The following is a 15,080-nucleotide window of genomic DNA, read 5'->3' as shown; positions in this document are numbered from 1 at the left end:
AGCTTGAAGTCCTCTCAATTCCAGCCTCCAACCTCTTTCTCTTGATTATCCTAACTGAATTTCCAAGTAAAACCAGCCATATTTCCTTTAGGTTTCCACACTCAATCTCTGCAAATTCAGACTTAAATTTAACAAAAGCAGAGCACAATTCTTACCTTTGAGCAATCCTAGCTTAAATCTGGTTTTGGTTGCCTTAAACTCCTTTGAATTTCCTCTTAGGTTTCATGTTCCAGCCCTCCTTCTTGCTTCCCTTTCTTTCTAGCCTTTTCTTCCAATTTTCAGCATAAACCAATATGTGACCAAGTGTTATACGTGAACCATCTTTCCCTTCAACTCAAACTTATCTATCCTTAGCCAATAGTCCATTTTACCCTCTCTCAAAATCCTTTTCTAACTAAACCTCAAGGGCACCTTTGTCCTTTCACCTATATTACAATTCTACCATTTTCCCATCTAAACTTGTTACTCTCAGCTATTACTAATGGTTACTCAGGTTACCTAATCACCAATAACCATTAACCACAAATTCTCAACTCAACTCACGAAATTCCCCAAAGTACCCCTAGGCTCCTCCCGAACTAAGTGTAAAATCCCGTTGTGACTTTTAAGATACTAGCTCTCTAGGACCGTCTCGGCACGTCCATCATATTAATATCACCACACTCACTTGGCACAAATCACATAATACAATTATTACATTTATGCCCTCAGCGGGCTAAAATTACCAATTTACCCCTATCATGCAAACGGGGTCCACATGCATATTTATACCACCTAAACATGCATTCTAATCACATTTTCATTCAAATTTATATATTATCATGTTAATTCACTTATTGCCCTCCAGGCACGCTAATCAAGGTCCTAAACCTTATTAGCAACTTGGGGTGTTACACATATGCTTTTAGGAAATCCGAGTTCCACGCTAACTTCGAAAAAATTAAATCAAAAGACCCAGCCATTGCTCAATACCTAGAAGGCATGGGTTTTGATAAGTGGTCCCGTGCTTACTTTCCTGGAAATAGGTATGTCATTGTGAATTGTATTTTAATTTATGAAATCTTCTAAATGTATGTTACTATTAAATGTTAGTTTTCCTGGATACTAGGTATAATATAATGACAAGCAATTACGCTGAAAGTTTCAACAATAAGACCCGGGACGCTAGGAGCTTTCCGATAACTACATTTGTCGAATTTATTCGCTTCACACTGCAGTCCTGGTTCTGTGATAGGAGAGAAACTAGCGAGAAGACAACTACAACTCTTGCACCGACCTATGAGAAAAATTTGGTGGATATGGCTGAGAAAGCTCAATCTTGATCCCTTATGCAATATGGAGGCATGAGTTCCATATGTTAGATGGTGAGCTGAATGGTGAAGTCGACCTCCTGAATAAGACATGCACATGTGGCATGTTTCAAATTATTGGTATCCTATGTGCTCATGCACTATCTGGATCCCTTAAGTGAGGGGTGAGCTTTTATTCGTTGTGTTCAGATTACTATAAAATTGAGACATGGAGGTCCTCTTACACAGAATCTATATTTCCTACTGGTAACGAGGAAGAGTGGATTGTTCCACATGACATTATGACAATAAAAGTGAGAACACCTGCGCAGAAAAACCTGGTTGGTCGTCCAAAGAAGAAACAAGGTAGGCCTAAGACGAAACGACATCCTTCCAATGGAGATAAATTGGTTGTACAACGCAAGTGCAGCACTTGTGGAGGTCTAGGCCATAATAGGGCAACTTGTAAAGTTCGTGTTTGAAATTTATGGCATCAATGTTAAACTTTTTATTTGGGTACTAATGGTCTTTGTTAATTTTTTTATTTGTGTATTAATGGACTTTGTTACTCTTTTTATCTGTGTATCAATGGACTTTGTTACTCTTTTTATTTGTGTATTAATGGACTTTGTTAATCGAAATGACATTTTTTATATACAAAACTAAGGAGAAATATACTATTGTGTGTCATCGAAATCAAAATAAATTATTTAACATCAAGGGTACACATTCTCATAAAAAATGTCGATGCATAATTTATCCCTGAAGTACTGAATGTTGTCCTCGATGGCATATGATAAGGGAATGTCTCCAAGAATAAACTCCAAGTGTTTGATGGCGAATACGCCGCAATCTCCGCTGAAACCAAGAAATCGCATTTGTGAGTGTATTGAAAATTAAAGGAGAATAGTGTTATGAAAATCTGAATTTAGTACGTCTACCTGGTTCTAGACTGTGGGACAATATCCGTGGACATGCGCCGCCAATCAAAGTTTGGAACGGTGATCTTCGGTCTAGCTATTTTCAACTTGGGGTGTCCTTTAAACATACCAGAGCGTTGAGTAAAGATGGAAGCATCTTAGTCCAAGGCTTGATCAACTCAGACAACTTATTATGGCTAAAGTTGGAATGATCTGAGTCAAATACAGTGATCATCCAATTAGCGAAATTTATTTCGCAAAGTACCCAGTGCCGATTTTCCAAGCACCAGTGGAAGTAGACCTCGTTGCAATCACCCCAAGGCTTATTGTATTTTTTGGCATCTCCTTTCAGGCAATTAAGAATGTTCGAGTCCCATTGGTAAGTCCTGCCATTGTTCTTGAATTCCTCATATCTAGCAGGAATATATTGTGCAAATGATGAATCAAGTATGGTGGCTTTCACGGGGTACGTCTTCGGCAACTCAAAAAGAAGTCTCCGTATAAGATAATTCGCAGCGTCGAGATGCTGCAAATAAATAGAGTAACGTTAAGGAAGAGTGGATTGTTAAAATGAGATAAATGTTCTAACAAACATAAGAGACTTACAGTTTCTGCCAACCATTCTTTTGCCACCTTCAACTTCAAGAACCAAACAGGGATCCCATCACAACATTCCAACTTCCTCAGTTTGCTGTTGTCAATCTCACCGAGTACCCATCGGTTAAAAGTTGTCAACATATCTTGATCCAACACCTTTAAAGGAAGGATCGCAACTGGGTCCTTGAACTTTGGTTTCTTGGTTGCTGGAGTATAGTCCTCGTACCTTACTGGTCTCTTACCTGTAAAGGAGCAATTAGTATCTAATCTCTTTAAAACATGTAAAAACTCATGGATTAGTCGTACCTAAGACCGTCTGCACTGGCTGAGAAGGTGTGACTTCTCCAACAGGAGGCTCGTAACATGTGGGGAGAATGTCGTACTCTACATCCTCTGTTGGAGTAGGTGCAGAAGTCTGTGCAGGAGTAGGTATACCACCTAGTGTTGCCAGCTTCTCTAATATGACTTCTTGATTTTTAAGGACGATACCTAGAGTGGCCTTAACCTCATCCACTGCACCTGATAGTCTGGCCATCTCACCCAACACCTCTTCATAAGCCCCAGGAGCAGGAGCATAAGTAGGTTATGTACTAGTATCTGGAGCAGTCTCTGTCGGGGCATCCTCCACAAATATGCCAGTCTCCACGGCTATCTCAGCCACCGCAGCAGCCTCTGCCTCAAGATCGTAAGGTCTTCCATCCTCTGGTGCAGGCTGGATCATATTCTGCAGCATCACATACTTAGGAGCATCCCCCTTTGTCCTCTGATATATGGTATCGAAGAAGTCTCACTCATTTGGTCGAGGCCTTAGGATAGAAATGCATGACACCTGTAATGGAAACAAAACAAGCAAATTAGAAATGACATAAGTTGATTAGTAAAATTCAAAAGTTCTTGAATTATTTAAATTTAATATAACTTACATGGCTCCTCGCAAGTACATCCTTCAAATGCAAATGCTTCGGCTGGTCTGTGCTCTCCCACTGTAGCATCCTAGGGAACTTGAATCCACAAGGCTTGGCGTGTTCCTTCTGTAAATCAAGAATCGTCTCGTATGCCCAATATTGCAAGGCTGGTGGATACCCCTTGCAAGTGTACTTTGCCTCCACCTTAACACCCTTAGAAGACTCCACCTCAGTGATCTTCTTCGCCTTCTTACCTTGTATTGTAGCACCAAACGCTTTCATATCTCTGTTGAATTGTTTCACAGTTGTATCGAATGAAAGAGATCCCCACGGATACTTCTCAAAATAATCTAAATCCTCGACCATCGACAATAAATTTCGCCAAATAGCATTGTCGTTCTCAGCGGCCAATAGTATCCCCTCCATAAAGTAAACCAAACCGAGCTTGTACAAATCATCAGGTACATCGCACATACTAAAAGCTCGTTCCAACATACTGAACCAAATGTCTTTCTCGGGTTCCACACTGAAATATGTATCAACTAGGCAGGAGGAAGTAATGTGAGGTTGAATGTCAACGACAAGTGGTGGACAGGAGCAGCTCAGGCCGGTGATAATGGCAAACTCGTGCACCCCAAACTTACATAAGTTTGGGCCCATCAAGAAGTGCACCTCATCGCCACGCGGAGACTTGACCTTCCGCAAAAGCAGTGTGTGCACCAATGCCCCAGAGAACGAAAAGGCAGGGGCTGTGAAGAATGGTAAAAAAACAGACTCATTCACCCGCCCCAACAATCCATGATATATTTTCTTCAATTTTGTTAACCTCCCGGAACCCCTATAGGTCATACGACCGACATAATGATCCTCTATAGGGATCTCAAGCGGTGGGATACGTTTGGGTGGCATCTGCAAAATATCCAAAAAAAAGAGAATTAGTTGAATTTACAAAAAATACTCAGTCTGTTGTTGTCATCGAAATACTATCGATATACAATCGAAATAGCATCGATGGAGCATGGAATAAACATATAAAGTCATCGAAATCGCATTGACATAGCATCAAATAACCATCGATGCATCACCATAAAATTAATGTGCTCGAACAACCGTCGATATACCATCGAAATAGCATCGATGGAGCATCGAATAAACATACAAAGCCATCGACATCGCATCGATATAGCATCGAATAACCATCGATGCATCACCATCAAATTAATGTGCTCGAACAACCATCGATATAACATCGATGGAGCATCGAATAAACATATAAAGCCATCGACATCACATCGACATAGCATCGAATAACCATTGATGCAGCACCATCAAATTAACGTGCTCGAACAACCATCGATATACCATCGAAATAGCATCGATGGAGCATCGAATAAACATATAAAGCCATCGACATCTCATCGACATAACATCGAATAACCATCGATGCATCACCATCAAATTAATGTGCTCGAACAACCATCGATATACCATCGAAATAACATCGATGGAGCATCGAATAAACATATAACAGCCATCGACATCGCATCGACATAGCATCGAAATTTCATCGACTTTTATACAAAAAAATGAAAACCATGCAAGCATCGAAATGACATCGATTGCGCATCGATGGACTATCGCCTTCATTTACTAGTCCATCGAAATACTATCGATGAGCAGTGATTGCGCATCGATGAACAACTTTTCAATATTTTAAAATCTGCACATGCACTGTATGTCATCGAATTATCATCGATGAAGCATCGAAATGACATCGAATGAACATTGACCCACAAATTTTTTACAGAATTTAAACATAGCTTCCAAAATGATGCACATAGAATCAAACCCATTTTAAGCTACATTTTTGCAAAATAAAGATTAAAAATCAAACCCATTTCATTGATTTTATATATTACGATTCAAATTTTTTTTTAAAAACCACAACTACCTTACCGTGGCCGTCGATAGAAAAGAAGGTGGCGACGACGGTTGTGAGGAGAGAGAGAGCTTCACCTGAGATAGACGGTGAGAATGTGAGGGGTCGGTTGAGAGGAAAGACTGAGAGAGAAATGAGAGAGTTTGGCCCGAAAGACAATGTTTAACTGGGGGTGTTTTTGTGCAAATATTTAAATATGGCATATGTTTAGGAGACTAAATTATGTTGGCACTTTAAAAAAGTATGTATGTTATAGAACATTCAGGGTAAAATTTCCCTAAAGAAATCAAGTCTTGTAGATTTCATCGACAATAATAGTGAAAAAAAAGCGGGATTTCTCGGCCTTTGCTCTGGTTGTGTCTTTGTCTTCAAGCAATTTCCAAGCTTTTCAGCTGAGAGAGAAATTTCAGGTCTGGTTTCGATTCCCAAACTGCAGATAGCTGATATTTTTAATTGGTTAGGGTTTGGGACTGAAGGCGATGACTACAGCGACCAACGACATCAACGCCAGGAATGGTGAAGATCTCGCTCGGTACTTTCTCGATCGCTCTCGACTAAGCTTGACTCGAGGTCCATGCGACATGGATGAGGACGAAGAGGCGCCTACCGAGCTCAACACCATTAACAGCTCCGGTGGATTCCTTGTGGTCTCTCCCGATAAGCTTTCCGTGAAGTACACTAACGTAAATCTTCACGGCCACGATGTCGGTGTCGTTCAGGGTAATAGACCGGCTCCGGTGAAACGGCTTGTTTACTATTTCGAGATTTTTGTCAAGGATGCCGGGACTAAGGGTCAAATCGCCATTGGTTTCACTAGCGAGAACTTCAAAATGCGGAGACAGCCAGGGTTAGAATCGTATTTCTTTTGTTTCGGTTTTGGTTGAACGTTTTGTTTATTAATTTCGCTTAGGTTCTCGTTGACTGCCGGGAAAGTGAAGTGAGAAAAAGTGTGCTTTTGATACTTTATACATTGGGTTATCCATGTTCAACGACAGAACTACTAATGCAAAGTTCTTGGTTTGGTTGAGATCAATGGACTGATTATTGCAATCTTTTTGTTTAGTTAATTTAAATTATTTGTTTCTGGGTCTGTGTGTAATGAATTCTATTTACGTTTGTTTCATTGCTTGAGAGATAAGAGACATGTTTAACCTAATTTTTATACAACAAAACTATGCAGTTTCTTTATGTATTTGGTCAATTGTTTTTAGTTATTTGGACTAAATTTCAAAATTAACAGCAAAGCTGATGGAGCAAATAGATTGCTAAGTTAGGAAAATCGAATAGAAAATGCAAACTACAGAATTTGACTTCAGCCCTCTGTGTTCATGAGGCGCATCTTTCTTTTAGTAGACAGTTCCTTGTATATATTGGTTATATTTCATTTTTTTTTATGAACGTATTTATACCTAGATGGGAGGCAAACAGCTGTGGTTATCACGGGGATGATGGAAATCTTTATCGTGGGCCAGGCAAGAGTGATGAGTTTGGACCGAGATACACTTCTGGTGATATAGTTGGGGGTGGTATCAACTATGCTTCACAGGAATACTTTTTTACGTAAGTTAGTTGATTTCTTAGTTCATTTATTCTTGAAGAGATTTATTTGTTGAATTTGATTTTGGATGCATTTACTCTATTGTTTGTTGTATGCTCTGTTCTTTGCTTTAAAATTCTGTACTTCTCTTTCTTGTTGATGCCAGTAAAAATGGGGCGGTCGTAGGGACAGCTTTCAAGGAAGTGAAGGGTCCATTGTTTCCTACCATTGCTGTTCATAGTCAAAATGAAGAGTACGTTTGTGCTTATCCTTTTTCAAATAATTAAGCTTCTTTTGGCTTGAAAAGTAGCTGGTTGTTATTTAATCCAAGTTTTGAAAATAAGTTTTAGCATTTGTATGTGAATTACAAATTCTACTTGGGCTTTTTTTATTATGGAATAATTCATGGCAACTTCTTTTCTATGATTCTGGTTTTGGGTTGAAAGTAAGTTTTACCTGCTTGATCATCAATGTGTTGTAATTGTGGTTGGCTTGATGGTTCTTGTTTTTAATACTCATATTGTCCTGATGCATTATTACCACATTATTCACACTGATCGTAATTATATTGCTAGTGCAAACGGGGATGATTTTCTTAAATATGTGTTTCATCTGCAGAGTGCAGGTTAACTTTGGGCAGAAACCTTTTGCTTTTAATCTTAAGGCAAGAAATGCTTTCTTTCCTCTGTTTTCTATTTCTATATAAGCTTTCCCTATGACATGATGTACACAACTGAAGAGTGGTCCCTAAAAGAACTCCATGTTACTAAATGAGAGAATATCTTGAGTAAATGGCAATTTTTCTATAGTTGTGTTCACGGAGTAGACAGATTTTCTTGTTGTTTACTTCTTCTTTGTAATCAAGTTCAGAGTCATGATGGACTGCAAATTGAAACAAAATACACTATTTGTGATAGTAGATTGCTCTTAAGTTTGTAAACCATGTTTTCCTTTTGATTTGATGATGGCTGTACCACCTGATTAGGAGTTTGAAGTACAAGAGAGGATGAAGCTACAAATGACGGTTGATAAAATGTCTTTACCAACAAATGTTAGTCATGGGTAAGTTTACACTTAGCTTTTTTGACTATCAACTAATCAGTATGTCAAGTTTTTGGTTTTTGTGTTTACAATATCTTAGGACTTCACTGTTGAAGTGAAGCTCTTCCATGATGTCCTCTTTTTAACAACATGTCAGTACTAAGTTTGATATTTGCATTTTGCAAACCAGACTTGTGCGCTCATATTTGCAATATTATGGTTATGAAGACACACTCCATTCATTTGACATGGCTACTAAAAGTACTGTTCCTCCAATATACTTAGCTCAAGAAAATGGGTTTGATGAGCAAGATATAGTATATGCACTGGGTCAGAGAAAGATTCTTCGACAAGTATGTAACTACTTAAGGAAATTTGTCAAATTTCTTACAACTGCTTATGATTGAATTGTTTTGAAGTCATAATAATCAAGCTCTATTGACTTTATTGCATATTTTTGCACTGGTTATGTACATTCTTATGTCCATTGCCCTGGTTTTTCGTGCATAGCATACTATTAAGTATTAACACCTTTCAACTTGCCAATTTTTTGTTGTTCTTGTGTGTGTGTTTGCCTGGGAGTTAGTCCTTACCATAAATGTTTGACTTTATTGGATGCACAAGCACTTTTCCAATGATCATCTTCAAGTACATGTATGCTTGGATTTGATCACTATTCTTTAATATACCTTCCATGTTGCTGTTTTTTTTTTCTTCGTAAATATATATTCGTTTCTAGTATAATATTGTTTGGATGTGCTTGTTTGAATGAAGCTAATTAGGAATGGAGATATTGATGCTGCACTTGGAAATCTTCGTGAATGGTATCCCCAGATTGTTCAGGTGGACTTTTTATTTTTGTTCTTCCACTGTAATATTGAGCTCTCGGTACAAAAAGAAACTTACGTCTTGTATCATTTCCATATTTCCAGCTCATGTAGTTCTGCTTAAAACATACTCACACGATGCATTTTTCTTTTCCAACGAGACATATTCTGCTTAAAATATACTCACACGATGCATTTTTCTTTTCCAACGAGATATATTCTGCTTAAAATATACTCACACGGTGTATTTTTCTTTTCCAATGAGATTTATTTACTAGGACTTGAATTTTGCACTACTTTCATTTATTGCCCACCCAAGAAATTGAGCTACGCCCATGTGGAACTATGTTATGCATCAGGGTTATATGTATACTCTTTTTCTGCAGAGAGAAACATAATAAAAAATTTGATTTTTTACTCTTTGATCTGATTAGATTATAGTGATCTTATCATTCCTTACATGGTGATCGTGCATGGCATCTTTGCAGTAATTCTAATGGATTATTGAGTGAAGTTCCTTGTTTTGCAGTTGTCATTACACTTTCATGTTGGATTCACAGTTAAATCTCACATTTTCTAATCCTTGATCTGATTGTGACACACACATATTTGTTTCTAAATTTTGATTCGTCACTCTTTATTTCATGATATTATGTTATTATTAACCTTATCAGAAGTATTTGTTAATTATGACGATCACTTTTGCTTTCTGTAGGATGATAAATCAGCAACTTGCTTTCTGCTTCATTGTCAGAAGTTCATTGAATTAGTTCGAGTATGATTTTATTCTGTAGTCTTAAATACCTTGAATTTACTGTTACAGAAAGTCAAGTACTTTTATCCTTATATTTTTGCAACAAAACTAGAAAAAGGTGTATCAATGCAACTCTTGAATTCTTATTTCCTGTTGCCATTACTGTTGACGAAGCTGATAGGACTTTCTTCCTAACAAAGGGATTTCTTGACTAAAAAATGATCTGAATGCTTTATTGATTCAAAGAATATGAAAAAGTACAAAATGAAACACCAAACTTTCGAGAGGTTTGGATCTCTCCCAACTAGAGCTATGCTCTCCCAATTTAACAAAATACACAACTACCCCTCCCTCCTCACTAGGCCACCTTTATATAGATCTCATTAGTACAATCTGACTAGGATTAGTAAGGGCTGACCAAGATACAATTTAATCCTCCTAAAATAGGTGTATTTTAGTATTATCATTTCCTCCCTTCCAAGCTTACACTTTGTCTTTGAGGTGGAACTCAGGAAATTGCTGCGTAATGGCTTGAATGTCATCCCAAGTTGCTTCAAAATCTGGTAGAATCTTCCATTTAATGAGGATTGATAGACTAATTCTGGTAACTATAACAGAACAATTGAGACATAAAATAAATGGAAACAAATTCAGTAGAGTTTGTATTGAATAACCAAGAATTCGAGAGCTTGGTTCTCTCCCATTACATTATACCAAATTCTGCACCCCTTGCTACACTCCCCTCTCCCCTAACTCATTCCCAATCCTCATAGGTGCCAACTAATTCCCCTGTACCCTCCCACAAACTAACACACCTCACATAACTAACTCTTGACTAGCTCATTCCCTATGCTGACCTGGCTGCCTGCTCCCCCTTTTGCCCTCCTCGAGTATACATAAGTCAGGCCTTTCAATAACCCCTGCCCAAAATTTCACCTTGTCCTCAAGGTGGAAGTGAGGGAATTGTTGCTGGATCACATTAAAATCCTCCCATGTTGCTTCGAAATCTGGCAGATGAGCCCATTTGATGAGTGCTTGTGAGTTCCTGGCCTGATGTCTAACACTGTTTCTGGTTCTAGTTGCCATTCCAACTTTGCAGAAGATCTTTCAGTAGTGTTGTTGCAGCTTGGTGGGGACCAAGAGCAACTCTAAGGATAGAGACACGAAACACCAGATGTATGCGAGAATCTGGAGGTAACTATAGCTTATATGCTGCTGAACCCACTCGAGCTACCACTAGAAATGGCCCAAAAAATCGTGGAGCTAGCTTCTCATTCTTACGCTTAGCCACTGATTTCTGCCTATAAGGTTGTAGCTTCACATAAACCAAATCGCCCACTGAAAATTGCATATCTCGCCATTTCCGATCTGCTTTAGCCTTCATCTTTTGTTGGGCTCGATGAAGGTTCATCTTCAACAAGTCAAGAACGTCATCCCGAGCTTGTAGGGTTTGCTCTACTGTCGACACAGTGGTACTGGAGACCTCAAAGCGGACTAGAGGAGGTTCCCTGTGGCAATGTTTAAAATAACGCTTTTACGCCTCAAGGCGTTTTGTTTTTGTGAGGCGAGGCGTACGCCTCAAGGCGCATTGAGGCGTGCGCCTCAAATATTTAATTAAAAAAATATTTTTATAACATCTGAAGACATAAAGTAAGATCAATGTGACTTATAAAACTCAAACATAGAATAAGAAATGTCTTAAAACTCAAACATACCATAAAATGTATCATAAAACTCAAACATATAAAATGTATCATAAAACTCGAACATACCATAAAATGTATCATAAAACTCAAACATAAATATCTCATAAATTATTTAAATTTCTAAAGTAAAGTTAACTTTTGTTTCTAGAACTAGAATCCTAGATTCTACTATCCTAGAACAAACTTTTAATGGGACGATGATTTAGAAATCATATTCCAATTCATCATTGCTTGACAAATCATTATATTGTAAAATCCTCTCATCATCCTCATCATCATCATCACGCTCATTGTCGCCATCAATATTCTCCCATCCATCTTCATCCAAGTCTACAACAGTCTTTTGTTTTCCTAAGAAAAATTAATTACAAACTAGTCAATAATTGATTAACACAGTATCACAATCTAAATTAAAACAAGAATTAGAGTTTACGAACTCGCTCTTGAACTAGATTGTGGAGCACTTGTATTGTTTTGTTATAAGTCAATTCCAATCCTTCAACATTAACTCCAAGATCCTCATCATTTGGCCTTTGCATTTCTTCAGCATTTTCATTTTCATCAACGACCCATTCATCATTAGATGGCAACTCATTAATCAATGAAGCATCGTCTTCTTTTGATAGAGATGTCAACTTCATATGTCTATCTTTCAACCTTTTGTTGAACATTATATATACCAAAGAATGCATTCTTAAGGTAGTCAGTTGATTTCTTTTTGCATGAACTTGATTGAAAGTACTCCAATTCCGCTCACATCCCGATGCTGAGCAAGTTAGACCCAATACTTTGATGGCAAATTTTTGTAACTCTGGAGTGCCATCTCCAAATTGAGTCCACCATTCCACTAAAATTGAACATTAAAAGAACAATTACTTTAGTATGCATACTACAAATTTTCTAACAGTATTAGAAATAAATTTAGACCTTTACTTGGTGATCGTTTTTCAAATGTCTGTTTAGCTTGGGTGAATCCAAAGAACCCTTCCTTGTTGTGAAAAGTGCTACATTGAAGGTCAGCTTTCTCTCTGTCTTCGGGGTTCGGTATAAGTTTGTCCATACAATGGAACAAACCCAACTTGATCTCGGGATGGTTGGAAAATCCTGGTGCATAATGACAAGAAGGATTCAAAAAGTATGCAGCGGCATGTAAATGTCGATGCGACTGTAGTTCCCATTTCTCATCTATTATTTCCCATATCTCCTTGTAATCTTTTTCTTCCCCACCCAAATTTTGTGCTATTTTTTATTTTGCTGAATCCATGGCATTATAGAGATAACCCATAGCTGGTTCTTTATCAGCGTCAACTAACCTCAGCACTTCAACCAAAGGTTTTGTGGTCTTAATGGCATAAACCACACTTGGCCAAAAATGTTTGTCCTTCAAAACTATTTTCCTTGCTTCTTTTCCTTCTGGTTTAGATGCCCAAGCACAACTTGTCCACTCTTCAGAAGTAAACATAGCCTCTAAAGGTTGCTTCACTTGATAAATGCTTTGCAATGTAAGAAATGCGGTTGCAAATCTTGTGGCAGTAGGTCTTAAAATCTCTTTTGGCAAATTTTCGCATCAAGCTTAGGACCCATTGATGATTGTGAATAAACTTGCTCAATTTTTTTGCTTTCAGTAAGGCATTCTTAAGTTGTGGCAACTCTCCAATTTTTTCAAGCATCAAATCAAGACAATGTGCAGCACATGGAGTCCAATATAGATGCTTTCTTTTCTCCATTAATAATGTACCCGCCGTTTTGTAGGCACTTGCATTATCAGTAACTACTTGAATAACAAGATGCTCTCCAATTTCTTCAATAACATCATCCAACATTTTAAACAACCTTTTTGCATCTTTGATAAATGAAGAGGCATCAACACTTTTATAAAACACGGTACCACTAGGATTATTGACCAATATGTTAATTATACTTCGATTTCTAATGTCTGACCATCCATCATACATAATTGAAACTCCCGTTTGTGGCCATGTCTCTTAACATCCTCAACTATAGCATCGGTAGTCTTTAGCTCCTCCTTCAATATCTATGTCCTAAGCTCATACATACTAGGAGGTTTCAATCCCCTACCATAATTGCCAATTGAACGACACATATTGATAAACGAAGGACTCTTAGCTAAATGGAAAGGCAAAGCATTCTTAAAGAAACACCTCCCAATGTCCATACAAACTTTATTGCGCATTTCTTTTGCATTTTTTGGAGTTATTTGAGTTGGTTCAGCGGCTGTCTTATCACCATTATCACCACCTACATTCATCATAAACCTATCTATTGGCCCTCTTATACCTCTACTAGGAATGGGAGCATTTTGTGAAAAATAAGAACCCAACTCAACCAACTCTTCAAATTTAATTTGACTCGCATGTTTCTCCAAAGTTTTTTTTTCAAGTACTCCACAAATTCATTCCTCACTTCTTCGGGGACCTTCGAACGTGGTGCAACATCTTTCCGAGTTTGAGCAAGGTGATCTTTCAACCTCGTAACACCACCCTTAATAACTTTTTTGCAATCTACACACTCAAGATATTTATAACTTCCAGGAGTATCAACGTCAATGCCATGCTTCCAAGCTGGATATTTCTTATTTGAACGAGTCCCACCACTACCACTAGCTCCTTCAACACAACTTATTTTTGAGCTTCTAACCATTCTACTATCTACACAAAACAAAGAGATAACCAAAATAAACACACTGAATCTATCTAACAACTAAAAATGGATTCTACTATAAAAATAAATAATATTTACCTTAACACTCGTAGTTTACTATGGAAAGAAGCTTCAGCACTAGCAGCTATGTAGAGAAATAGGGAGGAAGACAGGAGGAGGTTTCGTTTTTTTTTTTCTTTCTCTGCTTCGATAGCTTCAGCAAATTTCTGGGCAGAGGAGATGAACAAAGGAGGTAGAATATGAGGGAGAAGAGAGGCTGAGTGAGAGTGAGCTGTTAGGGTTTGTCTTTGTAGTTTTATTTGTTTTAAGTTATTGGGCTTATTAAAATATAAGTTTTAAGTTTTATTATTGGGTTTGGGCCTATTTAAAATAAGTTTTATTGGGTTTGGGCCTATTTGAGATAAGTTTTAATTAGTGTTTTTTGGGCTTATTTATAGCAGATTTTTATTTGGGTCTTTTTGGCATAAAGCAGCCCATTACCCCCTGAGGCGCACGCCTTAGCCAATTCCGCCTCACCCTCCTCAACTCAGCACCTCAGTGTAGTGAGGCGCACGCCTCACCTATGCTAACAAGGTGCACGCCTTGTTGCGTTTTTTTTCCGCCTCACACTGAGGCGCGCCTCAAAACTGTTTTTTTAAACATTGCCCTGCGATACACTGCCTGAAATGGTGTCATGCCAGTGGAGGAATGATATGATGTGTTGTACCAGTATTCAGCCCAAGGGAGCCATTTCACCCACTGACTTGGTTTGGAACTTACAAAACAACGAAGATATGTTTCAAGATGGCGATTCACGACCTCCGTTTGCCCATCCGACTGGGGGTGTTATGTGGTGCTATGCTTCAAGGCTGTGCCTTGCAACCAAAATAACTCCTTACAAAAC

At 38.1% G+C, this 15,080-nt stretch overlaps 1 protein-coding gene across 2 annotated transcripts in view; it reads left to right on the top strand.

The window, feature by feature from the left end:
- Window positions 1-5,890: 5,890 nt before the first annotated feature.
- LOC133803492 (ran-binding protein M homolog) overlaps window positions 5,891-15,080 on the top strand; it is a 28,575-nt gene continuing 19,385 nt past the window's right edge. The window contains exons 1-8 of one of the 2 annotated variants that reach the window (XM_062241558.1): window positions 5,891-6,497; window positions 7,064-7,210; window positions 7,354-7,440; window positions 7,806-7,851; window positions 8,173-8,249; window positions 8,419-8,581; window positions 9,003-9,071; window positions 9,771-9,830. In XM_062241558.1, coding sequence (XP_062097542.1) covers window positions 6,130-6,497; window positions 7,064-7,210; window positions 7,354-7,440; window positions 7,806-7,851; window positions 8,173-8,249; window positions 8,419-8,581; window positions 9,003-9,071; window positions 9,771-9,830 — 1,017 coding nt within the window. In that variant the 5' untranslated portion in view covers window positions 5,891-6,129. The remainder of the gene's footprint in view (window positions 6,498-7,063; window positions 7,211-7,353; window positions 7,441-7,805; window positions 7,852-8,172; window positions 8,250-8,418; window positions 8,582-9,002; window positions 9,072-9,770; window positions 9,831-15,080) is intronic. The other variant, XM_062241557.1, reaches the window with a different exon arrangement.

This window comes from Humulus lupulus, chromosome X (assembly GCF_963169125.1).
Source record: "Humulus lupulus chromosome X, drHumLupu1.1, whole genome shotgun sequence".
NCBI lineage: Eukaryota > Viridiplantae > Streptophyta > Magnoliopsida > Rosales > Cannabaceae > Humulus > Humulus lupulus.
The sequence above is the reverse complement of the archived record's forward strand: the minus strand, read 5'-3'. Positions and strand labels throughout refer to the sequence as shown.